General features: G+C 32.3%; 1 protein-coding gene across 3 annotated transcripts in view; it reads right to left on the reverse strand.

Annotated features, from left to right (window-relative positions):
* The window catches only part of LOC136030461 (zinc finger protein 180-like), a 138,393-nt gene that overhangs the window by 75,448 nt on the left and 35,680 nt on the right, over nt 1-27,265 (reverse strand). Inside the window, exons 4-10 of one of the 3 annotated variants that reach the window (XM_065709468.1) lie at nt 14,657-14,821; nt 12,598-12,756; nt 10,893-11,055; nt 8,829-8,987; nt 7,122-7,286; nt 5,069-5,227; nt 3,016-3,381 (exon numbers count right to left, since the gene is read on the reverse strand). The exons of the other annotated variants lie outside the window; for them this stretch is intronic. Of the exons in view, the coding sequence (XP_065565540.1) occupies nt 3,119-3,381; nt 5,069-5,227; nt 7,122-7,286; nt 8,829-8,934 (693 nt within the window). The 5' untranslated portion in view covers nt 8,935-8,987; nt 10,893-11,055; nt 12,598-12,756; nt 14,657-14,821 and the 3' untranslated portion in view covers nt 3,016-3,118. Of the gene's footprint in view, nt 1-3,015; nt 3,382-5,068; nt 5,228-7,121; nt 7,287-8,828; nt 8,988-10,892; nt 11,056-12,597; nt 12,757-14,656; nt 14,822-27,265 lie in introns of those variants that run through there. 3 annotated transcript variants of the gene reach the window in all.

The raw sequence follows: 27,265 nt of genomic DNA on the forward strand, positions 1-27,265 counted from the left end.
TAGACTGCATTTTACACTGAATGTTTTATCGCACGTGCCGCATTGGAAAGGTTTTTCTCCAGTATGCGTTCTTTGATGAACAATTAAACCAGAATTTGTAGAAAAACACTTCCTGCAAATATCACATTCGAAAGGTTTTTTTACAGTGTGGCCTCTTGGGTTATCTCCAAGGATGGAAACGGAAATAATGTAAAGTTCACTCAATATAAATTACTATTTATTGGACACTCAAGTCCATTTTAACACTTAACCTTCATTATTCACTATATATTTAGTTTTAATGAATCTTGCCTTTGGTGTCAAATTTTTAAGAGCGAATTTGAGGTATTATTCTCGTGATTCAACGAATCCTTCATTTATTATTTTAGATAAAGAGCAGAACAAGCTATTTTTTGGCAAATATATTCTCAATTTTAAGACCTTAAACTTGTAATGTAATTGAAATTCTTAAGCTTGAGGTTGTGCATGTGTTTACTTAAATGTGAGTTTATTTTTCAAAAAATTGTCGCTACAGTGTGGTATCCAAGAACTGCATGAATTCAGTACTGACTGAGTGAGTATAAATTCTTACTGTCTGATTAAGTATAAATTCTTAAGTATAATTAAATTCTTAAGCTTGAGGTTGTGCATGTGTTTACTTAATGTGAGTTTATTTTTCAAAAAAAAGTCACTACAGTGTGGTATCCAAGAATTGCATTAATTCAGTACTGACTGAGTGAGTATAAATTCTTACTGTCTGATTAAGTATAAATTCTTAAGTATAATTAAATTCTTAAGCTTGAGGTTGTGCATGTGTTTACTTAATGTGAGTTTATTTTTCAAGAAAAAGTCACTACAGTGTGGTATCCAAGAATTGCATTAATTCAGTACTGACTGAGTGAGTATAAATTCTTACTGTCTGATTAAGTATAAATTCTTAAGTATAATTAAATTCTTAAGCTTGAGGTTGTGCATGTGTTTACTTAATGTGAGTTTATTTTTCAAAAAAAAGTCACTACAGTGTGGTATCCAAGAATTGCATTAATTCAGTACTGACTGAGTGAGTATAAATTCTTACTGTCTGATTAAGTATAAATTCTTAAGTATAATTAAATTCTTAAGCTTGAGGTTGTGCATGTGTTTACTTAATGTGAGTTTATTTTTCAAAAAAAAGTCACTACAGTGTGGTATCCAAGAATTGCATTAATTCAGTACTGACTGAGTGAGTATAAATTCTTACTGTCTGATTAAGTATAAATTCTTAAGTATAATTAAATTCTTAAGCTTGAGGTTGTGCATGTGTTTATTTAATGTGAGTTTATTTTTCAAAAAAAAGTCACTACAGTGTGGTATCCAAGAATTGCATTAATTCAGTACTGACTGAGTGAGTATAAATTCTTACTGTCTGATTAAGTATAAATTCTTAAGTATAATTAAATTCTTAAGCTTGAGGTTGTGCATGTGTTTACTTAATGTGAGTTTATTTTTCAAGAAAAAGTCACTACAGTGTGGTATCCAAGAACTGCAATAATTCAGTACTGACTGAGTGACTAATTTATTTGTAAAATACACATTAATAAACAGCAATTAAATCAACCATCAAGGGAGGGCAACAATGCGTCTGATAAAACAATGCTACAATCCTTTGACTCCCAGCCAATTATTCCTTCATTAAATGTCAAAGATAAGGAGTAAAACAACTGGCCTAAAAGAAGAACTTCAGGGCTTTTTTCCTCCAGACAAGCATGTCAACCGTTTACAATCCACAGATGGATTACGATCTAGATGGAGAGCATACTTTGTGAAAAAACTAAATTCGACCATTCTTCCTTACTCAACTGGGACATCCAGTTTGTCCCTGATCCCGACTGTATTCACTTACTGTCTGATTTAGCCAAGGTATTGCCCTGGGGACATAAAATTAGGTACGTGACATATCTTGTATGACTAAAATATCAACAATATAGAAACATTTCCATTAAAATATATATTTGAATCCTTCGTTTTAAATTAGTTAAATACATGAATGTTAAATACATGATGTGCTAGCTTGGCCCTAGGTGCAGCACTAATCAAGTCCTCCCTACAGACACATTTTTAGATATTTCAAACCTTCAAACCAATGCGTCTGATAAAAGATAGCTTCAATCTTTTGACTTTCAACAAATTATTCATTCATTTAAAACACAATGAATGTACTCCCACTATACCTTTTTTATAAAGAAAATCTACTAATAAACTACGTTTCTTCATTCAAAAAAATACTTTTTTAATTTACTTTTAAAAATAAAAAGATGCACTCAGCTCCCGGAATACTACTAATACGATAAATTTCGGCTCAGTAATCATGAATCTGTCAAGACCTCTTGTTGGGTGTCCATTTTGCTGTTCGGCAGGTTTTCTTTAGTAACGCACGTAGTGAGAGGCAATTCAAATGTTGTTGCACTCTCTTTTCCAAGCTCTTTAATGTGAACATTACTTGATATAGCACCAGGATACATGACTGATAACTAGTGCTTTGTCTAATCTTTGTTTAAATTTTCATATACGTCATATACGTTTTTTCATATACGTCACATTTGAAACGTTTATCTTTAGTATGAGTTCTTTGATGAATAGATAGATTGCATTTTACACTGAATGTTTTATCGCACGTGTCGCATTGAAAAGGTTTTTCTCCAGCATGCGTTCTTTGATGATTAATTAAACCAGAATTTTTAGAAAAACACATCCTGCAAATATCACATTCGAAAGGTTTTTTCCCAGTCTGACGTCTTGGATTCTTGAGATACATCCTTTTGACAATCTGCATGCGCATAGCGTGTTTTAATTTAGTTGAAATTTTTATCACATATGTCACACTTGAAACGTTTCTCTCCAGTATGAGTTACTTGATGTGAAGATAGGTTTGATTTTGAGGTGAATGTTTTATCACATATGTCACACTTGAAACGTTTCTCTCCAGTATGAATTACTTGATGTGAAGATAGGCTTGATTTTGCGGTGAATGTTTTATCACATATGTCACACTTGAAACGTTTTTCTCCAGTATGAGTTACTTGATGTGAAGATAGGCTTAATTTCCAACGGAATGTTTTATCACATATGTCACACGTGAAACGTTTTTCTCCAGTATGAGTTACTTGATTGAAGATAGGCTTGATTTCCAAAGGAATGTTTTATCACATATGTCACACTTGAAACGTTTCTCTCCAGTATCAGTTACTTGATGTGCAGATAGGTTTGATTTTTGATTAAATCCTTTTTCGCAAATGTCACATTGGATAAGTTTTCCTCCAGTATGATTCCTCTTATGAACAATTAAACGATAATTTGTAGGAAAACATTTCCTGCATATATCACATCTGAAAGGTTTTTTCACAGTCTGACTTCTTGGATTATCTGCAAGGTGGAAAATTGAAATAATGTAAGTTCACTCAACATGAATTACTTTTTATTGGACACTCAATTCAGATTTTAACACTTAGCCTTAATTAGTCATTATGTATTTAGTTTTATTGAATATTGCCTTTGGTGTCAAATTTTTAAGAGCCAATTTGAGGTATTATTCCAGAAATTCAAAGAATGCTTCATTTATGTTTTTTAGATAAAGAGCAGAACAAGCTATTTTTTTGGCAAATACTTTCTCAACTCCAAAACCTTAAGCTTGTAATGTGAAATTTTTAAGCCTTAGGCTGTGTTTGTGTTTACTGAAATATGAGTTTGTCTAAAAATTGTCGCTACAGCATGGAATCCAAGAACTGCATTAATTCAGTACCGACTAAGTGACTAACTTATTTGTAAACTAAATATTAATAAAGAGCAATTAGATCAACCATAAAGGGAGGGCAAATATGCGTCTGATAAAAGAATGCTAGAATCTTTTGACTCCCAACTAATTGTTTGTTCATTAAATGGCAAATGTAAGAGTAATAGAACTGGCTAAAAAGAAGAATTTCCGGGCTAGCTTCCTCCATGACCAGTATTTCAACCACATACAATCCACATATGGATTACTATCTAGATTGAAAGCATACTTTGAGAATAAACTAAATTCGACCATTCTCCGTGACTTAACTTGGCCATCCAGTCTGCCCCTAATCCCTACTGTATTATCTTTCTGTCTGAATTAGCAAAGTGGGAGAGTTGAAAGTAGAAAAGGTATTGCCCTGGGGACAATCTACATGACATATCTTGATTGAATATAATATTAACAAAGCGGAAACCTTTCCATTCAAATTTATATTTGAATCCTTTGTTTTAAATGAGCTAAATACATGATGGGCTAGCTTGACCCCAGGTATTGCACTAATCAAGTCATCCCTACAAACACATTTTCAGATTTTTTAAACCTTCAAACGAATGCGCCTGATAAAAGACGGCTGCAATCTTTTGACTTTCAACAAATTATTCATTGATTTAAAACAAAATAAATATACTACCACTGTACATTTTTCGTAAAAAATCTACTAATAAAATATATTTCCTCATTCAAGAAAAACTTTTTAAATTTAATTTTAAATAAAGAGATGCTCTCAGCTCCCAGAATGCTACTGATAATCAAAATTTCTGCTCGTTAATAATGAATTTGTCCAACGATAAGCACTCTCAAACGCTTGAAATAAAATACCTTTTCATTAAAGCCATCAACATAATCTTGTAACAATGGAATGATTTTATTCTGTATTATTTGGTGTATTATTCTTGTCATTTTCCAAAACCTTCAAAAAAGTTGGTCTAAAAATACCACACAACTTTTACAAACATCCTTGCACCAGAAACAAAAGAAAATATTTAATATTTTTCAAACAAAAAAGTTAGAAGAGAGTTTGAAAAGTTAGAAGAAAGTTGTAAATAAAGGTATGTCTGTCGTTTTGTCCAAGGATTTATTTGGGGTATAAAATTTAATATCCTAATAACTAAAATTATCCAGGACGTTTGGAATTAAATGTTTATTTGACAAATGTAACGAGCACGACAAGATACAGCTAGCATATAACTTTGATGCCCCGCCACAATATGAAAGGAAGTGCATCATTATTTTGGACACCCAAATACAAACAAGAGGCTCAATATTCTTGAAAAATACCTTTGTCCTCGCCACTGTGTGACTCCAGCTTAAGATGGCTAGAACTGGGTTTGCAATCTGCAGATATGCCAGAAGAACCAGCCAAAAGATCATATTCGTGTTTCATTGAAAATAAAGGGAAAATACGTTTATCGTCGTTTGTTGATTCGTCTTTAGGTTCTAGGAAAGTTGCAATAAAAATCACATAAAAGTTCTCATAATAAACAAGTTTGTTACTTAAATAGTGAATAATGAATAGCGTCACTTAAAAAGTTTTGAAAAAAAAACCATTTAGAGAGAAAAACAAGTCATTTCTGACAAATTGGTTACATAGAACTCAGGTGAAATTGGTGATTGGCATAAATGGCGACTTTTCTTTCGGTTTATTTTTATGGCAAAAATAAGAAAAAATTTAAGAGAAATTAAAAAAAAAGAGTGGTATAGAAATAGAAAGACCACCATTGGAATCACCATAGACGATATTCTTTAACGTAGGTTTTCAGCTCCTCATGAATGATTAAGTAGCTATTTAACTGAGGTATTGGCACAATTAACAGCCGAAAAACCGCTCACAACTACAGAAACAAAAGAATAACTGCCCATTTAGCAATTAACTCAAACTAGCACCATCCATCTCAAGAGAAGCTTTGAAATATAATTCTGACTAAAAACTCAGGTCTAAAACTCCAGACAGGTACGATTTTAATACTAATTTATGTATTATTATTGTATTATTGTATTACAAATATATTGTATTATTATTGGTATTGCTCCAGCTGTATAAAAAAACAAAAACAAACCAGATTCAATTTTAACTGATTAAAAAAAAATCAAATACGATTTTAGCTGGTTAAAAGACATATTTTGTTATGCATATTTCTTATGAATTGTTTGTTTTTACTATAGGCTATGATATTCTCAGACTGAAGACAACGATCTTTGTCGTGCTAAAAGTTCAGCTCGGTTATAGTAATAAATTTTGAGTTATATTTTGAAACATCTTTTCAAATTTACTACTGCAGTGATTTTCGTTTTAAAAAACAGGTTTAATAATTTCAATGAAGAGGCTACCGGTGACGCGATAGAAGACCGTAATAGAAGTTAAATAATTAAAAACCCCATCTTTGAAAACTCTGATGAAAACTTTCATCAACAAGGAAAATTATTGTTTTCCTTGTATTTACTAGTACTTTGGGGACAAATAATCCTGCTTGTGTTACATAAATAATCAAAATTGCACATTAAAAGTATCGAAATGATAACTTTAGAAAATTTCTTGAGAGCTTTATAACTTTTTCTTTAGTTTTCTCTTCGTTCTCTTCTTTATGTTCTCTTCTACTATCTTAATGATTTCATCAATGCAATAAATTACCTTATGATTCTTTGATTAAGTTTGATGTTAATAATATGTGTATCTTAACTGTCATCAATAAAACCAGATTTGATAGAGTTAAAAAAAAAAGCATATTACTATTATTGTTGGCATCCTGTTTACAGTTTAATCTGTTTGCCGAAAACATTGTATAGAAGGTTCCTAGAAAGATAGAAAAGGATTTAAACTAGACAAAAAAGTTTGCCATTTGAATTTTACACAAGAATCAACTTTGGGAAAAAAATGATTATCACAGCCATTGACTTCATGACCATCCACTAAAATTCTTTTATGGAATTTTATATTCTTTTTATAGAATTTTATATTTCTTTTTATATTTCTATATATTCTTTTTATATTTCTATTATATTCTTTTTATAGAATTTTATCTTTTTATAGAATTTTATATTTCTTTTTATATTTCTATATATTCTTTTTATATTTCTATTATATTCTTTTCATAGAATTTTATCTTTTTATAGAATTTTATATTCTTTTTTTATATTCATCCACTAATAATTCTTTTATTCCACTAAAAGATTATGTTCATATGTCCCCTCAAAAATTATTATCACAGCCATTGACTTCATGACCATCCACTAAAATTCTTTTTCAGTTCTACTGCATTTTTCAAGGCTGCTCAAAATGTAATATTCTATTGTGGCCTCCAAACATACGAATAAATATTGAAAGACATATTACTGTCTACGTTGACATTTAGCTCCTGTTTCAGAGGGTCACAATTGGGCTCGAGCTCTGTTGATATGTCTTGAAAACAATTCACAAGATTACTACCCTCCATAGGTAATGAAATGAAATGAAATCCAAACAGACTTTTGTGATCATTGGATAGAGGATCTTCAAGTTCTAAAAAAAAAATTGGCAAATTCAGAAATTCAAAAAATCCTTCATTTATGTTTTTTAGATAAAGAGCAGAACAAGCTATTTTTTTGGCAAATATTTTCTCAACTCCAAAACCTTAAGCTTGTAATGTGAAATTCTTAAACCTTAGGTTGTGCTTGTGTTTACTGAAATATGAGTTTGTCAAAAAATTGTCGCTACAGCGTGGAATCCAAGAACTGCATTAATTCAGTACTGATTAAGTGACTAACTTATTTGTAAACTAAATATTAATAAAGAGAAATTAAATCAACCATAAAGGGGGGGGGGGCAAATATGCGTCTGATAAAAAATGCTAGAATCTTTTGACTCCCAACTAATTATTTGTTCATTAAATGGCGAATGTAAGAGTAATAGAACTGACTAAAAAGAAGAATTTCCGGGCTTGCTTCCTCCATGAACAGTATGTCAACCAAATACAATCCACAGATGGATTACTATTTTGATTGAAAGCATACTTTGAGAATAGACTAAATTCGACCATTCTCCGTGACTCAACTTGGCCATCCAGTCTGCCCCTAATCCCTACTGTATTATCTTTCTGTCTGAATTAGCAAAGTGAGAGAGTTGAAAGTAGAAAAGGTATTGCCCTGGGGACAATCTACATGACATATCTTGATTGACTATAATATTAACAAAGTGGAAACCTTTCCATTCAAATTTATATTTGAATCCCTTGTTTTAAATGAGCTAAATACATGATGGGCTAGCTTGACCCCGGGTATTGCACTAATCAAGTTATCCCTACTAACACATTTTCAGATTTTTAAACCTTCAAACGAATGCGCCTGATAAAAGACGGCTGCAATCTTTTGACTTTCAACAAATTATTCATTGATTTAAAACAAAATAAATATACTACCACTGTACATTTTTCGTAAAAAATCTACTAATAAACTATATTTCCTCATTCAAGAAAAACTTTTAAAATTTATTTTTAAATAAAGAGATGCCCTCAGCTACCAGAATGCTACTGATACGCAAAATTTCTGCTCGTTAATCATGAATTTGTCCAACGATAAGCACTCTCAAACGCTTGAAACAAAATACCTTTTCATTAAAGCCATCAACATAATCTTGTAACAATGGAATGATTTTATTCTGTATTATTTGGTGTATTATTCTTGTCATTTTCCAAAACCTTCAAATAAGTTGGTCTAAAAAATACCACACAACTTTTACATACATCCTTGCACCAGAAACAAAAGAAAATATTTAATATTTTTCAAACAAAAAAGATGAAATGAGTTTGAAAAGTTAGAAGAGAGTTGTAAATAAAGGTATGTCTGTCGTTTTGTTCAAGGATTTATTTGGGGTATAAAATTTAATATCCTAATAACTAAAATTATCCAGGACGTTTGGAATTAAATGTTTATTTGACAAATGTAACGAGCACGACAAGATACAGCTAGCATATAACTTTGATGCCCCGCCACAATATGAAAGGAAGTGCATCATTATTTTGGACACCCAAATACAAACAAGAGGCTCAATATTCTTGCAAAATACCTTTGTCCTCGCCACTGTGTGACTCCAGCTTAAGATGACCAGAACTGGGTTTGCAATCTGCAGATATGCCAGAAGAACCAGCCAAAAGATCATATTCGTGTTTCATTGAAAATAAAGGGAAAATACGTTTATCGTCGTTTGTTGATTCGTCTTTAGGTTCTAGGAAAGTTGCAATAAAAATCACATATAAGTTCTCATAATAAACAAGTTTGTTACTTAAATAGTGAATAATGAATAGCGTCACTTAAAAAGTTTTCAAAAAAAACATTTATAGAGAAAAACAAGTCATTTCTGACAAATTGGTTAAATAGAATTCAGGTGAAATTGGTGATTGGCATAAATGGCGACTTTTATTTCGGTTTATTTTTATGGCAAAAGCAAGAAAAAATTTAAGAGAAATTAAAAAAAAGAGTGGTATAGAAATAGAAAGACCACCATTGGAATCACCATAGACGATATTCTTTAACGTAGGTTTTCAGCTCCTCATGAATGATTAAGTAGCTATTTAACTGAGGTATTGGCACAATTAACAGCCGAAAAACCGTTCACAACTACACAAACCAAAGAATAACTGCCCATGTAGCAATTAACTGCAACTAGCACCATCCATCTCAAGAGAAGCTTTGAAATATAATTCTGACTAAAAACTCAGGTCTAAAACTCCAGACAGGTACGATTTTAATACTAATTTATGTATTATTATTGTATTACAAATATATTGTATTATTATTGGTATTGCTCCAGCTGTATAAAAAGACAAAAACAAACCAGATTCAATTTTAACTGATTAAAAAAAAAATCAAATACGATTTTAGCTGGTTAAAAGACATATTTTGTTATGCATATTTCTTATTAATTGTTTGTTTTTACTATAGGCTATGATATTCTCAGACTGAAGACAACGATCTTTGTCGTGCTAAAAGTTCAGCTCGGTTATAGTAATAAATTTTGAGTTATATTTTGAAACATCTTTTCAAATTCACTACTGCAGTGATTTTCGTTTTAAAAAACAGGTTTAATAATTTCAATGAAGAGGCTACCGGTGACGCGATAGAAGACCGTAATAGAAGTTAAATAATTAAAAACCCCATCTTTGAAAACTCTGATGAAAACTTTCATCAACAAGGAAAATTATTGTTTTCCTTGTATTTACTAGTGCTTTGGGGACAAATAATCCTGCTTGTGTTACATAAATAATCAAAATTACACATTAAAAGTATCGAAATGATAACTTTAGAAAATTTCTTGAGAGCTTTATAACTTTTTCTTTAGTTTTCTCTTCGTTCTCTTCTTTATGTTCTCTTCTACTATCTTAATGATTTCATCAATGCAATAAATTACCTTATGATTCTTTGATTAAGTTTGATGTTAATAATATGTGTATCTTAACTGTCATCAATAAAACCAGATTTGATAGAGTTAAAAAAAAAAGCATATTACTATTATTGTTGGCATCCTGTTTACAGTTTAATCTGTTTGCCGAAAACATTGTATAGAAGGTTCCTAGAAAGATAGAAAAGGATTTAAACTAGACAAAAAAGTTTGCCATTTGAATTTTACACAAGAATCAACTTTGGGAAAAAAATGATTATCACAGCCATTGACTTCATGACCATCCACTAAAATTCTTTTATGGAATTTTATATTCTTTTTATAGAATTTTATATTTCTTTTTATATTTCTATATATTCTTTTTATATTTCTATTATATTCTTTTTATAGAATTTTATCTTTTTATAGAATTTTATATTTCTTTTTATATTTCTATATATTCTTTTTATATTTCTATATATTCTTTTTATATTTCTATTATATTCTTTTCATAGAATTTTATCTTTTTATAGAATTTTATATTCTTTTTTTATATTCATCCACTAATAATTCTTTTATTCCACTAAAAGATTATGTTCATATGTCCCCTCAAAAATTATTATCACAGCCATTGACTTCATGACCATCCACTAAAATTCTTTTTCAGTTCTACTGCATTTTTCAAGGCTGCTCAAAATGTAATATTCTATTGTGGCCTCCAAACATACGAATAAATATTGAAAGACATATTACTGTCTTCGTTGACATTTAGCTCCTGTTTCAGAGGGTCACAATTGGGCTCGAGCTCTGTTGATGTCTTGAAAACAATTCACAAGATTACTACCCTCCATAGGTAATGAAATGAAATGAAATCCAAACAGACTGTTGTGATCATTTGATAAAGGATCTTCAAGTTCTAAAAAAAAAATTGGCAAATTCAGAAATTCAAAAAATCCTTCATTTATGTTTTTTAGATAAAGAGCAGAACAAGCTATTTTTTTGGCAAATATTTTCTCAACTCCAAAACCTTAAGCTTGTAATGTGAAATTCTTAAACCTTAGGTTGTGCTTGTGTTTACTGAAATATGAGTTTGTCAAAAAATTGTCGCTACAGCGTGGAATCCAAGAACTGCATTAATTCAGTACTGATTAAGTGACTAACTTATTTGTAAACTAAATATTAATAAAGAGAAATTAAATCAACCATAAAGGGGGGGGGGGCAAATATGCGTCTGATAAAAAATGCTAGAATCTTTTGACTCCCAACTAATTATTTGTTCATTAAATGGCGAATGTAAGAGTAATAGAACTGACTAAAAAGAAGAATTTCCGGGCTTGCTTCCTCCATGAACAGTATGTCAACCAAATACAATCCACAGATGGATTACTATTTTGATTGAAAGCATACTTTGAGAATAGACTAAATTCGACCATTCTCCGTGACTCAACTTGGCCATCCAGTCTGCCCCTAATCCCTACTGTATTATCTTTCTGTCTGAATTAGCAAAGTGAGAGAGTTGAAAGTAGAAAAGGTATTGCCCTGGGGACAATCTACATGACATATCTTGATTGACTATAATATTAACAAAGTGGAAACCTTTCCATTCAAATTTATATTTGAATCCCTTGTTTTAAATGAGCTAAATACATGATGGGCTAGCTTGACCCCGGGTATTGCACTAATCAAGTTATCCCTACTAACACATTTTCAGATTTTTAAACCTTCAAACGAATGCGCCTGATAAAAGACGGCTGCAATCTTTTGACTTTCAACAAATTATTCATTGATTTAAAACAAAATAAATATACTACCACTGTACATTTTTCGTAAAAAATCTACTAATAAACTATATTTCCTCATTCAAGAAAAACTTTTAAAATTTATTTTTAAATAAAGAGATGCCCTCAGCTACCAGAATGCTACTGATACGCAAAATTTCTGCTCGTTAATCATGAATTTGTCCAACGATAAGCACTCTCAAACGCTTGAAACAAAATACCTTTTCATTAAAGCCATCAACATAATCTTGTAACAATGGAATGATTTTATTCTGTATTATTTGGTGTATTATTCTTGTCATTTTCCAAAACCTTCAAATAAGTTGGTCTAAAAAATACCACACAACTTTTACAAACATCCTTGCACCAGAAACAAAAGAAAATATTTAATATTTTTCAAACAAAAAAGATGAAATGAGTTTGAAAAGTTAGAAGAGAGTTGTAAATAAAGGTATGTCTGTCGTTTTGTTCAAGGATTTATTTGGGGTATAAAATTTAATATCCTAATAACTAAAATTATCCAGGACGTTTGGAATTAAATGTTTATTTGACAAATGTAACGAGCACGACAAGATACAGCTAGCATATAACTTTGATGCCCCGCCACAATATGAAAGGAAGTGCATCATTATTTTGGACACCCAAATACAAACAAGAGGCTCAATATTCTTGCAAAATACCTTTGTCCTCGCCACTGTGTGACTCCAGCTTAAGATGACCAGAACTGGGTTTGCAATCTGCAGATATGCCAGAAGAACCAGCCAAAAGATCATATTCGTGTTTCATTGAAAATAAAGGGAAAATACGTTTATCGTCGTTTGTTGATTCGTCTTTAGGTTCTAGGAAAGTTGCAATAAAAATCACATATAAGTTCTCATAATAAACAAGTTTGTTACTTAAATAGTGAATAATGAATAGCGTCACTTAAAAAGTTTTCAAAAAAAACATTTATAGAGAAAAACAAGTCATTTCTGACAAATTAGTTAAATAGAATTCAGGTGAAATTGGTGATTGGCATAAATGGCGACTTTTATTTCGGTTTATTTTTATGGCAAAAGCAAGAAGAAATTTAAGAGAAATTAAAAAAAAGAGTGGTATAGAAATAGAAAGACCACCATTGGAATCACCATAGACGATATTCTTTAACGTAGGTTTTCAGCTCCTCATGAATGATTAAGTAGCTATTTAACTGAGGTATTGGCACAATTAACAGCCGAAAAACCGTTCACAACTACACAAACCAAAGAATAACTGCCCATGTAGCAATTAACTGCAACTAGCACCATCCATCTCAAGAGAAGCTTTGAAATATAATTCTGACTAAAAACTCAGGTCTAAAACTCCAGACAGGTACGATTTTAATACTAATTTATGTATTATTATTGTATTACAAATATATTGTATTATTATTGGTATTGCTCCAGCTGTATAAAAAGACAAAAACAAACCAGATTCAATTTTAACTGATTAAAAAAAAAATCAAATACGATTTTAGCTGGTTAAAAGACATATTTTGTTATGCATATTTCTTATTAATTGTTTGTTTTTACTATAGGCTATGATATTCTCAGACTGAAGACAACGATCTTTGTCGTGCTAAAAGTTCAGCTCGTTTATAGTAATAAATTTTGAGTTATATTTTGAAACATCTTTTCAAATTTACTACTGCAGTGATTTTCGTTTTAAAAAATAGGTTTAATAATTTCAATGAAGAGGCTACCGGTGACGCGATAGAAGACCATAATAGAAGTTAAATAATTAAAAACCCCATCTTTGAAAACTCTGCACTGGATTCTTGCAGTCACCCACTTTCATCAACAAGGAAAATTATTGTTTTCCTTGTATTTACTAGTGCTTTGGGGACAAATAATCCTGCTTGTGTTACATAAATAATCAAAATTACACATTAAAAGTATCGAAATGATAACTTTAGAAAATTTCTTGAGAGCTTTATAACTTTTTCTTTAGTTTTCTCTTCGTTCTCTTCTTTATGTTCTCTTCTACTATCTTAATGATTTCATCAATGCAATAAATTACCTTATGATTCTTTGATTAAGTTTGATGTTAATAATATGTGTATCTTAACTGTCATCAATAAAACCACGTTTGATAGAGTTAAAAAAAAGAGCATATTACTATTATTGTTGGCATCCTGTTTACAGTTTAATCTGTTTGCCGAAAACATTGTATAGAAGGTTCCTAGAATGATAGAAAAGGATTTAAACTAGACAAAAAAGTTTGCCATTTGAATTTTACACAAGAATCAACTTTGGGAAAAAAATGATTATCACAGCCATTGACTTCATGACCATCCACTAAAATTCTTTTATGGAATTTTATATTCTTTTTATAGAATTTTATATTTCTTTTTATATTTCTATATATTCTTTTTATATTTCTATTATATTCTTTTTATAGAATTTTATCTTTTTATAGAATTTTATATTTCTTTTTATATTTCTATATATTCTTTTTATATTTCTATTATATTCTTTTCATAGAATTTTATCTTTTTATAGAATTTTATATTCTTTTTTTATATTCATCCACTAATAATTCTTTTATTCCACTAAAAGATTATGTTCATATGTCCCCTCAAAAATGATTATCACAGCCATTGACTTCATGACCATCCACTAAAATTCTTTTTCAGTTCTACTGCATTTTTCAAGGCTGCTCAAAATGTAATATTCTATTGTGGCCTCCAAACATACGAATAAATATTGAAAGACATACCACTGTCTACGTTGACATTTAGCTCCTGTTTCAGAGGGTCACAATTGGGCTCGAGCTCTGTTGATATGTCTTGAAAACAATTCACAAGATTACTACCCTCCATAGGTAATGAAATGAAATGAAATCCAAACAGACTTTTGTGATCATTGGATAGAGGATCTTCAAGTTCTAAAAAAAAAATTGGCAAATTCAGAAATTCAAAAAATCCTTCATTTATGTTTTTTAGATAAAGAGCAGAACAAGCTATTTTTTTGGCAAATATTTTCTCAACTCCAAAACCTTAAGCTTGTAATGTGAAATTCTTAAGCCTTAGGTTGTGCTTGTGTTTACTGAAATATGAGTTTGTCAAAAAATTGTCGCTACAGCGTGGAATCCAAGAACTGCATTAATTCAGTACTGATTAAGTGACTAACTTATTTGTAAACTAAATATTAATAAAGAGAAATTAAATCAACCATAAAGGGGGGGGGGGGCAAATATGCGTCTGATAAAAAATGCTAGAATCTTTTGACTCCCAACTAATTATTTGTTCATTAAATGGCGAATGTAAGAGTAATAGAACTGACTAAAAAGAAGAATTTCCGGGCTTGCTTCCTCCATGAACAGTATGTCAACCAAATACAATCCACAGATGGATTACTATTTTGATTGAAAGCATACTTTGAGAATAGACTAAATTCGACCATTCTCCGTGACTCAACTTGGCCATCCAGTCTGCCCCTAATCCCTACTGTATTATCTTTCTGTCTGAATTAGCAAAGTGAGAGAGTTGAAAGTAGAAAAGGTATTGCCCTGGGGACAATCTACATGACATATCTTGATTGACTATAATATTAACAAAGTGGAAACCTTTCCATTCAAATATTTATATTTTTATACAGGTGCAAAAGGTATTTAATTCCAAGAGTTTCTAAATGAATTTCCAAAATATTTTTAACGAAATTGTTAAACTTAGCCCGTCCTATATGTCAGTTATCTATACATTTTAAATTTAGGATTATTTTTAAGATCAAACTCAATTCAAATTTAAAACAAAATTGTATTATTTTAGCTAGTTTTGTGGGAATATATTGAGTAATCAAAGAATCAATAATTTTTGTTTGTTTCAAGTTTCTACTTCGTTCTTTAATTTTAAACAAAAAAAAAATAGTTTTTTGGACATTAAATCGGACAAAAAGATCCTTTTTTTTTAATTTTGGCACTAAAAATAAAGAAGTCATTGTGATTCTTTGTTAAGAAATAATTCTATCTTATTTAAACGTTTCGCAAAATATCGAACTCGCTCACATAACTAACGGATCCGAAGAGAATGGTGTCACGGGTGTTTTTGAGAATTTGGAAGTAAAAAATACAGTTTTCCTTTAATGTATTTCTACATTTTCAAAGAGACTAAGAAACTAAGGGACTGTGAAAGAGGGGATTTGTGGTAGAAAACACTACTTTGCTCTGGCACAATCTCGTTTCTTGCTTAAAAATGATTTCACGGTGATCGATGAAGAGCCTAATTAGTTACTGCAGCGTACATGCCATTATCAGCCGACAATTTTATGAACAAAGGTTGACCACACAGTGACGTTAACGTCAAACTATGAGAATTAATCTGTACAATGTATAGTCATTTTTAAGATAAAGAAAACCCTATTTGGGCAAAAATTATTGTTTTGTGGTAAAAAAAAACCCTTCGCTTGGGCAGTACCTATCTAGTTAATTAAAGAGGTCGTCATCTGCTGATGATCTATCAAAAAGTTTAGACTCCAACATTCATACCATTATTAGCTGAGGAACTACAAATAAATATCTAGCCCAGTGCAGCTTTCGCGTTATGCCTTAGAGCAACTTTCAAGATTGGGTGGAACTCAACTCCAGTTTAACTCAACCTCTTTTAACTTAACTGCCATTTAACTCAATTTTCAATCACCTCAACTTCCATTAACCTGAACCAGCTAACACCCATGCCACTCAACCCTAATTCAACTCAGGCTAGTCAACTCAGTTGAGTTGATTGAGGGTTGTGTTGCATGGGGTTTGAGCTCAATCGAGTTAAAGAGAGAATGAGTTATCAGGGGTTGAGTTGAATGAGGGTTCAGTTACATGCACAGCTAGTGTTTTCCATTCAGAAAGTTGATTTTCATTGTTGTTCAGGAGAGAAGGGAGCTTAAATTCTTCTTTCTAGGAGTATAGACTTTGGCAATTCCAATGGCACACTGCCCATTTAAATCTTACGCTATTTTTGAGGGGTCTCAGGTTAAATTTGCAAAATTCTTGTAATTTTTTCTCGTAATCAAGTTTTACTATTAATTTTAATAATAGTTAGAAATCCTGAATCAGCAATAAATAGTAATATTTTTTCACTAGACACGCTTTTTTTTGCAAAACAGGTTTTTAAATTTTTGGTTACAAGGATTCGGTTAGTCCTTCCTAGGTTGCAGCTATTGCTGGAACCATGAAGAAGGTGGTTCTATCAAATATCTTAAACTAAAACCTTTCCTTAAAGTTTGCTGCTGAAATATAAAAAAAGACGTGTGGCGACTATCAAGACTTAGACATAGACATAAGACATAGGCTTTTGACTAACAGAGATGAGATAAGAATAGTGGATAGGATAATAGAAAGGAATCAAACAATGCTCGGTGTATATTTAAATTTTTTGACGTGAATACAATATTTAATTTATTCTAAGATATCCTATGGGTGCCTTACAAAAGGGTCAAGCCTGGATTTTGGCCTCCCACTATTCCTGAAATATTAAAAATATGTCTCAAAATTATCGTTACCCCAAAAACATCCTTCTTACAGAAAAGCTTGTTGGCCTAGGCAAGTCCTTAGACTTTCATACAATTGATTGAATATGTTGTATAACACTCTTTCCTGCCCCTCCCCAAAAATAATGAAAATATTCTGATTATATCTATATAATTTGTAATATTCTTCGCATTGCTTTGTATGTTTTGTATTTTTTTTAAATATGTGTAACTTTCTTGGCATTATGCATTTGAGTTTTTTATTTTATTTTTTTTTTTTTTTACTTATGGTGATTATTGAAAGATTTTGATAAACGTATAGAAGAGCATAAAACGTATAAAATAGCCTTCAGCTAGTATTTTTGTCATATTGATTCGTCAGTTTTTGCATTTTTTTTAAGAGTTTACAAATCAAAGCTTGCTTTTCTTTCTTTTTACTACTGATAGCGATTATAGAAATATCTAGATTAACGAATTGCCACTTTTTGTCACCGTTCTCAAAAAGGGAGAAAAATTATCCGTTATCGTTTCCTTTCTAAGAACCTTTCCAAAGATGAAATTCCTATTGCGAGAAGTAGTGGGACAAGAAGGACAGAGATACTCGAGAGCCATTACCTACGAAAAGGGTGTCAATTTGATCTTTACTGGATCTTTTTAGCAGAGATATGTAGCGGCCTTGCTTCCATGGGTATAGATCCGTGGGCCTCGTATTACCAAGCAAAGCAGCAGCAAGCGAAGCAGCAAAGAAGCAATATTTGTATGTAGCTGATAACCAGGCAAGGATAATTCCGAGAACGTTATTTGCAACCGAGTGTGGAAGGGATTTCCTTATTTGGCTCTTTAACATACCAAATTTTTGCTATTATTTTTTATAATTTTGTGCATGATATCAGGCAAAGAGGTCAATTGGGAAAGATAAGTAGGGAGGAATATCCTAGATTTTCAAAATAGCTGTTAAGTATTTTCAAACAATTCGTGGTAACGAACTGTAGTAAATAGTGACCCGACTCAATAGTAACCACAACTCTAAAAAAATAATTCAGGTACTAATTGATACCCCAAAAGAACTGGATTTCAAGCTGATTTTAAATATATTAGTTTCATCAAATTTAATCTTACCCATCAAAAGTTACGAAACTGAGGAAATTCGCCTTATTTTGGAAAATAGGTAGAAACACCCCCCCCCCACCCCCATAACGTCTTAGTATCTTAACCAATTACACCGTCACATTCAGCGCATTAGAGAACCCTACTTTAGCAGTTTCAAACTCCTATTTACAAAAATGTGGAATTTTGTAACAAGTTTTTTCAACTGAAAGTAAGGCACGAAATTAAAGCTTAAAACGAACAGAAATTACTCCGTATATGAAAGGAGCTGTTCTCTCCTCAACGCCCCACTCTTTCCACTAAAATTTTTTATTGTTTTAAAAAGTAGAGTCAAACAGTTCGTACTAACGAACTGTAGCAAGGAGCGACCCGGCTCAATAGTAACCAAAACTCTAAAACATGGAAATTTTAGAATTCCATTTTCCCCTCCCCTCCCGCAGTCCCAGTGGGAGGGGCTGCAAGTTACAAACTTTGACCTGTGTTTAAATATGGTAATGGTTACTGGAAAGTGTACAGACGTTGTCAGGGGGATTTTTTTGGTTTAGGGGCAAGAGGTGAGGGGGGCGGGGGTTAAGTGGGAGGATATTTCCATGGAAAAACTTCTCATGGGGGAAGAGAATTTCAATGAAGGGGCGCAGGATTGTCTAGTATTATTTGAAAAAACAATGAAAAAATAAATATGAAAAGTTTTTTCTACTGAAAGTAAGGAGCAGCATTAAAACTTAAAACGAACAAAAATTATTACGCATATTAGGGGGTTCCCTTTTCGTTATACCTCACTCTTTACGCTAAAGTATTTTTAGTAATTTCAACCATTTATTCCACGGGCTTTGTGTTTCGGAGGTCATTCTTAATGAATTGAGACAAAATCTAAGCTTTAGTGTAAAGAGCGAGGTATCGACGAGGGTTGAACCCCCTCATATAAGCAATAAAAACATACGAATATAGAAGGTCGTTACACAAGTTAATATGTAAGTTACGTATTTTTTTTACCAATGAAAACGTTTGTAAAAAATTAAAAGTTCTAATTGCTTTTTTAAGTAATCAAAAACTTGGAGGGCAACTACACCTCCTCCCTAGCTCCTTTTTTCTCAAAATCTTCCGATTAATTGCAATTAATTAATATGCAAATTTCGTTTTAATTATTTAGGTGCGGAGAGCCAAGATCAAAACATTCATTAATTCAAAAACGCCCAGAAATTAAATAAAAAAAAAACAAGTTTTTTTAGATGAAAGTAAGGAGCAACATTAAAACTTAAAAAAAAGAAATTACTCCCTATATGAAAGGGGCTTTTCCTCCTCAACGCTCTGCTCGTTACGCTAAAGTTTCTTACTGTTTTAAAAATAGAGTTAAGAGAAAGAGTCAAACTTTAGCGTAAAGAGCGGAAGTTGAGTAGGAAAAGCCCCTTTCATATACGGAGTAATTTCTGTTCGTTTTAAGTTTTAATGTTGCTCCTTACTTTCATTTAAAAAAACTTGTTTTTTTATTTAATTGTGAGAAAGGGTCAAAACCTTTTGATTCTGAATAATAAATTTGGCTACCCTCAAACATTTTCTTGAGTACGCACTACTGGTACCTAGTGATCTTAGGAAAACTTAATTAAACCGCTATATAAGAAAGGCAATAAGAATAAGTTGAGGTATTACAGAACTAATAGCTTGATTTCCTTAGGAAGCAAATTACAGAGCTTGAACATCTATATCAAACAGTTCATGGTAACGAACTGTACTAAGGAGAGACCCGGCTCAATAGTGGCCAAAACTTTAAATAACGGAATTTTGATATTAATAGTTACATCAAAAGAATCATATTTTAATGTTGATTTTAAATATATAAATTTCATTAAATTTAGTAGTACCCATCAAAAGTTATGAGCCTGAGAAAATCTGCCTTATTTTACAAAATAGGGGAAAACAGCCCCTAAACGTCATATAGTCTTAACGAAAATCACACCGTGAGATTCAACGTATCAGAGAACTTTACTGTTAAAGTTTCAAGCTCCTATCTCCAAAAATGTGGAATTTTGTATTTTTTGCCAGAAGCCAATCACGGATGCGTGTTTATTTGTTTTTTTGTTGTTGTTTTTTTTCCGAGGGCTGATCGAAACCATCCAGTCGTCCTTGAAGGTTGTGAGAGGGCTCATTCTAATGGAAATTAAAAGTTCTAGTGTCCTTTTTAAGTGACCAAAAAATTGGAGGGCACCTGGGCCCTCTCCAACGCACATTTTTCCCAAAGTCACAAGATCAAAATTTTGAGATAGTCATTTTGTTCATCTTAGTCGAAAACGTAATAATTATGTCTTTGTGGGCGAATTAATCGCCTGGGGAGGGACTGTAAGTTACAAACTTTGGCCATTGTCAAACAGTTCGTGGTAACGAACTGTAGTAAGGAGCGACCCGGCTCAATAGTAACCAAAACTCTAAAAAATGGAATTTTGATACCAATACCTACATCAAAAGAATCGCATTTTAATGCTGATTTTGAATATATAAGTTTCATCAAGTTTAGTCTTAGCCATCAAAAGTTACGAGCCTGAGAAAATCTGCGTTATTTTAGAAAATAGGGGGAAACGCCCCCTAGAAGTCATAGAATCTTGACGATCACACCATCAGATTCAGCGTATCAGAGAACCCTACAGTAGAAGTTTCAAGCTCCAATCTACAAAAATGTGGAATTTTGTATTTTTTGCCGGAAGGTAGATCACGGATGCGTGTTTATTTGTTTTTTTGTTTTCTTGTTTTTTTTTGTTTTTTTTTCCCAGGGGTGATCGTATCGACCCAGTTGTCCTAGAATGTTGCAAGAGGGCTCATTCTAACGGAAATGAAAAGTTCTAGTGCCCTTTTTAAGTGACCAAAAAATTGGAGGGCACCTAGGCCCCCTCCCACGCTAATTATTTTCCCAAAGTCAACGGATCAAAATTCTGAGATAGCCATTTTATTCAGCGTAGTCGAAGAACCTTATAACTATGTCTTTGGGGACGACTTACTCCCCCACAGTCCCCGTGGGAGGGGCAACAAGTTACAAACTTTGACCAGTGCTTACATATAGCAATGGTTATTGGGAGGTGTACAGGCGTTTTCAGGATTTTTTTGGTTGGGGGAGGGGTTGAGAAGAGGGGGATATGCTGGGGGAACTTTCCATCGATAATTTGTCATGGGGGAAGAAAATATCCTTGAAGGGAGCGCAGGATTTACTAGCATTATTTTAAAAAAAAAAACAATGAAAAAATAAATATGAAAAAGTTCTTTCAGCTGGAAGTAAGGAGCAGCATTAAAACTTAAAACGAACAGAAATTATTACCCATTTGAGGGGCTCACCTCCTGCTAATACCTTGCTCTTTACGCTTAAGTATTTTTAGTAATTTCAACTATTTATTCTACGGCTTTTGTGATTCTGGGGTCATTCTTAATGAATTGGGACAAAACTTAAGCTTTAGTGTAAAGAGCGAGGATCTGACAATGGGGCGAGCCCCCTCATATATGTAATAAAAATATGAGAATACAAAAGTTCTTTACGTAAGCTAATTTATAAGTTACGTAAATCTTTTACTAATAAAAATATTCGTAAAAAATTAAAAATTCTAGTTGCCTTTTTAATTAACCATAAAATCGGAGGGTAACTAGGCTTCCTCCCCCGCTCTTTTTTTCTCAAAATCATTTGATCAAAATTATGAGAAAGCCATTTAGCCAAAAAAAAAAATGCAAATTTTGTTTTAATTATTCCTCTGCGGAGAGCCAAAATCAAAACATGCATTGATTCAAAAACTTTCAGAAATTAAATAAAAAAAAACAAGTTTTTTTAACTGAAAGTAAGGAGCGACATTAAAACTTAAAACGACCAGAAATTACTTCGTATATGAAAGAGGCTGCTTCCTCATCAACGCCCCGCTCTTTACGCTAAAGTTTTTTACTGTTTTAAAAAGAAGAATTGAGAGAAAGAGTCAAACTTTAGCGTAAAGAGCGGGGCGTTGATGAGGAAGCAGCCTCTTTCATATACGAAGTAATTTCTGGTCGTTTTAAGTTTTAATGTCGCTCCTTACTTTCAGTTAAAAAAACTTGTTTTTTTTTTTTTTAATTTACATACAGTAATGGTTATTATGAAGTGTACAGACGTTTTCAGAGGGACTTTTTCGCGTTGGGGTGGGAGTGGGTCATGGGAGGATCTTTCCATGGAGGAATTTATAACGAGGAAGGAGAATTTCCATGAAAGGGGCTTCTAGCATTATTTAAAAAAATGAGAAACTAAATAATTTATTTTCTCCTGTAAGCATTGAGCAGCATTAAAACTTAAAATGAACGTAAAATATTCAGCTTGTAAGGGGTTTCGTCTTCTCCACAGTACCTTGCTCTTTACACTAAAGTATTTTTAGTAATTTCAACTTTTGATTCTACGGCCTTGTGATTCAGGGGTCATTCTTAAAGATTTGGAATAAAATTCAAGCTTTAATGTAAAGAGCGAGGTATTGACGAGGGGGCAAACCCCCTCATATACGTTTTAAAAACATACAAATATAGAAGTTCGCTACGTAAGTTAATCCGCAAGGTACGTATGTTTATTAATAACAAAAACTTTCGTGCAAATAATAAAAAATCTAGTTGCATTTTTAAGTAGTCAAAAATTGGAGGGCAAATAGGCCTCTTCCCCCACCCCTTTTTTATCAAAATAATCCGATCAAAACTATGAGAAAGCCATTTAGCCAAAAAAAATTAATATGCAAATTTCGTTTAAATAATTCATGTGCGGTGAGCCAAAATTAGAACATGTATTAATTCAAAAATGTTCAGAAATTAAATATAAGGAGCGAAATTAAACCTAAAACGAACAAAAACTACTCCGTATATGAAAGGGGTTGTCCCCTCCGCAAAGCCCCGCTCTTTACGTTAAACTTCTTTTTATTGTTTCAAAAATAGAGTTGTGACAGAGCCAAACTTTAGCGTAGAGAGTGAGTGTTGCTGTTGAGTGCTGTTGGGAAAGTTTTAAGGAGAAACAACGAGGTTTTAGGTTATAGTTTAGAAGTGTCTGAATCATCAGACCCCTTTAGGCCTAAAGGTGTTAGATTATGAATAGGCATTTGATTCAATTGATAGAAAAGTTTTAGTGAAGGTTCTAACCTTATATAGTATACCATAAGTACATTAAATTGATTAGTACTAAATAAAAGATAAACTATTGTTTCGGTTAAGGTGGGAAGTGGGGGTAGAGGTTGTTTTGCTGTTGAATCATGAGTTAAGCAGGATTGTGTCAAATCCCGATTTCTATTAATTATTTGGATATATTTTTTCTTAAGGAAAACACAGTAGCGGTCTTAGAAGGGGGATAGAGGGGAGATTACCCTGAGCTCAAAATTTCAGGGGGACAAAATTTCAAATAAATAATATAACGGTCATAATCATTTAGAAATTTCTGAAATTTTATCTTTATTAAAATAAAGTAGAGGGTGCAGATAATAAATGAAAGTAATGGAGAAATTATTTATTAATTAATTAATAAACTAAAAATAATTAAAATAAATAATTATTACTTGCTAATAATAAATAAATTAAGATAATAATAATAAAAACATCAATTATAAATTAGTCAATAAATTGGAAATAATTTTGTTAGTAAATGTAAATTGTTGTCCAAATTTGGCCTGAAAATTTTTGGGGGCATTGGGAGGATTACTAATCAAGATTTTGCCCCAGGCGCAAGAAAGCCAGAACCACCACTGGGAAAACAGCAAAGGCAATGAGAGAGCAGGGTACCAAATGGAAAGGTAAAAAATCTCCCAAACTAAAATTAAGGAGATGATTTGACTGTCCCGTAGGAAAATATTAGAAAAATGAACACATTTTTGAAAGCTTCATGAAGTCTGAGTGCGAGACTAGGTTTGAAAGTTAATATTAAGTAGACTAAGTTGCTTAGAACAATAATAAATGAGAGTGGGGAGGTGATGGTTGGCATAAAAAAAAATAAATCAAGCAGATCATTCGACATGCCTGGATAGTAATAGTAAAAATGGTGGATACAGAAAACATATAAAATGTAGAATGGCCGGGGCGCTTTCGATGAAGGTGCTCTTTTTCTATGCCGAAACGAGTTTGGAAGATTAGACAGATAAGTCTACAAACTAAAATATTGAAAGCTACGGAAACGACAGTGGTCAAGTATAGCTCTGAAATTGGATAAATAAAAAACATGTTTTTTCAACTGTAAGTAAGGAGCGACATTAAAACTTAAAACGAACAGAAATTACTTCGTATATGAAAAGGGCTGCTTCCTCATCAACGCCCCACTCTTTACGCTAAAGTTTGACTCTTTCTCTCAACTCTTCTTTTTAAAACAGTAAAAAACTTTAGCGTAAAGAGCGGGGCGTTGATGAGGAAGCAGCCCCTTTCATATACGAAGTAATTTCTGTTCGTTTTAAGTTTTAATGTCGCTCCTTACTTTCAGTTGAAAAAACATGTTTTTTTTATTTAATTTCTGAACGTTTTTGAATCAATGCATGTTTTGATTTTGGCTCTCCGCAGAGGAATAATTAAAACGAAATTTGCATATATATTTTTTTTTTTTTTTTGGCTAAATGGCTTTCTCATAATTTGAATCGAATGATTTTGAGAAAAAAAGAGCGGGGAAGGAAGCCTAGTTGCCCTCCAATGTTTTGGTTAATTAAAAAGGCAACTAGAACTTTTAATTTTTTACAAATCTTTTTATTAGTAAAAGATATACGTAACTAATAAATTAGCTTACGTAAAGAATTTTTTATTCTCATGTTGTTATTACACATATGAGAGGGTTCACCCCCTCGTCAGTACCTCTCTCTTTACACTAAATCTTAAATTTTGTCCCAATTCATTAAGAATGACCCCTGAATCACAAAAGCCGCAGAATAAATAGTTGACATTACTAAAAATACTTTAGCGTAAAGAAGGAGGTATTAGAGGAGGTGAGCCCCTCATATGGGTAATAATTTCTGTTCGTTTTAAGTTTCAATGCTGCTCCTTACTTTCAGCTGAATAAACTTTTTCATATTTATTTTCAAATTTTTTTTTTAAATAGTGCTAGTAAATCCTGCGCCACCTTCATGGAAATTTTCTTCCCCTATGACAAATTCCTCGATGGAAAGTTCCCCCAGTATATCCCCCTCTTTTCCACACCTCCCCCAAACCAAAAAATCCTCCTGAAAACGCCTGTACACTTCCCAATAACCATTACTATATGTAAGCACTGGTCAAAGTTTGTAACTTGTAGCCCCTCCCACGGGGACTGTGGAGGAGTAAGTCGTCTCCAAAAACATAGTTATAAGGTTGTTCGACTACGCTGAATAAAATGGCTATCTCAGAATTTTGATCCGTTGACTTTGGGAAAATAATTAGCGTGGGAGGGGTCCTAGGTGCCCTCCAAATATTTTTGGTCACTTAAAAAGGGCACTAGAGCTTTTGATTTTCATTAGAATGAGCCCTCTCGCAACATTCTAGCACGACTGGGTCGATACGATCATCCCTGGAAAAAAAAAAAAAAACACAAAAAAAAAACCAAATAAACACGCATCCGTGATCTGCCTTCTGGCAAAAAATACAAAATTCCACATTTTTGTAGATAGGTCTTGAAACTTCTGCTGTAGGGTTCTCTGATACCCTGAATCTGATGCTGTAATTTTCGTTAAGATTCTATGACTTTTAGGGGGTGTTTCCCCCTATTTTCTAAAATAACGCAAATTTTCTCAGGCTCGTAACTTTTGATGCGTAAGACTAAACTTGATGAAATTTATATATTTAAAATCAGCATTAAAACACAAGTCCTTTGCTGTAGCTATTGGTATCAAAATTCCATTTTTTAGAGTTTTGGTTTCTATTGAGCCGGGTCGCTCCTTACTACAGTTCGTTACCACGAACTTTGATAGTGGTGAAAGCTTTCTCGTAGTGACCAAGAGAGCACTAGTCACAAAAAGGGGCCTAGTGCTTCATTCACAATCTACCCACTAGCCATCCTCCCTAGTATATGACCATAAATCAGGGTATTTGATGAATGTACTACCGAGATTGGACGGAGCTATGCCAAAAATTGAATCCCCAAGGGGGATTCAATCCTCCTGGATATTTAAAGTGCCACCAGTGGCGCAAGAAAATATACCCTGAGGACACCCTGAACATCAAAAGTTACATTCTCTAATGGCTGGTCAGAAGAAGTGATTCTCACCTGTTTTTAAGGGTTTTCAGAATGGATAAGTAAATTGGTAGAAACATTGACACTGCCAAGGAAAAATCTAAGTAAGGAGTGACGAAGGTCGACAGTAAACGTAACTTCAAAAGCAGGACTTTGATAACAATACAAACATAAAAAGAATTTTATTTTCAAACTGGTTCCAAATATATAAAATTTAGGATTACCTATCAATTTGACGAGCCAGAGAAAATTTGCCTTATTTTCTAAAAAGGGGATACACTGACAAAAAAAGCAATCCCTCTTAATGAAAGTCATACCTTCAGATTCATTATATCCGAGAACCCTACTGTAGTTTCAAGCTCTATTTATAAAAAAATGGAATTTTGCTTCTTTCTTTTGTTATAAAGAAGATCATACATGCGTGTTTATTTTTTTGAATTATTCTTTTTGGTGGCTATGGCTGCTGTTTTTTTCTTCAGGGTAATAACATCAAACCAGTGATTTTAAAAGGTTAGTAGAGGGCTCATTTGATAAAAAAAATCAAATTCCTATTGTCCTTTTTAAGTGATCATAATAATTGGATTACAATTACCCCCCCCCCCCCCTCCTTCCCCATTT

This window comes from Artemia franciscana, chromosome 8, assembly GCF_032884065.1.
Source record: "Artemia franciscana chromosome 8, ASM3288406v1, whole genome shotgun sequence".
NCBI lineage: Eukaryota > Metazoa > Arthropoda > Branchiopoda > Anostraca > Artemiidae > Artemia > Artemia franciscana.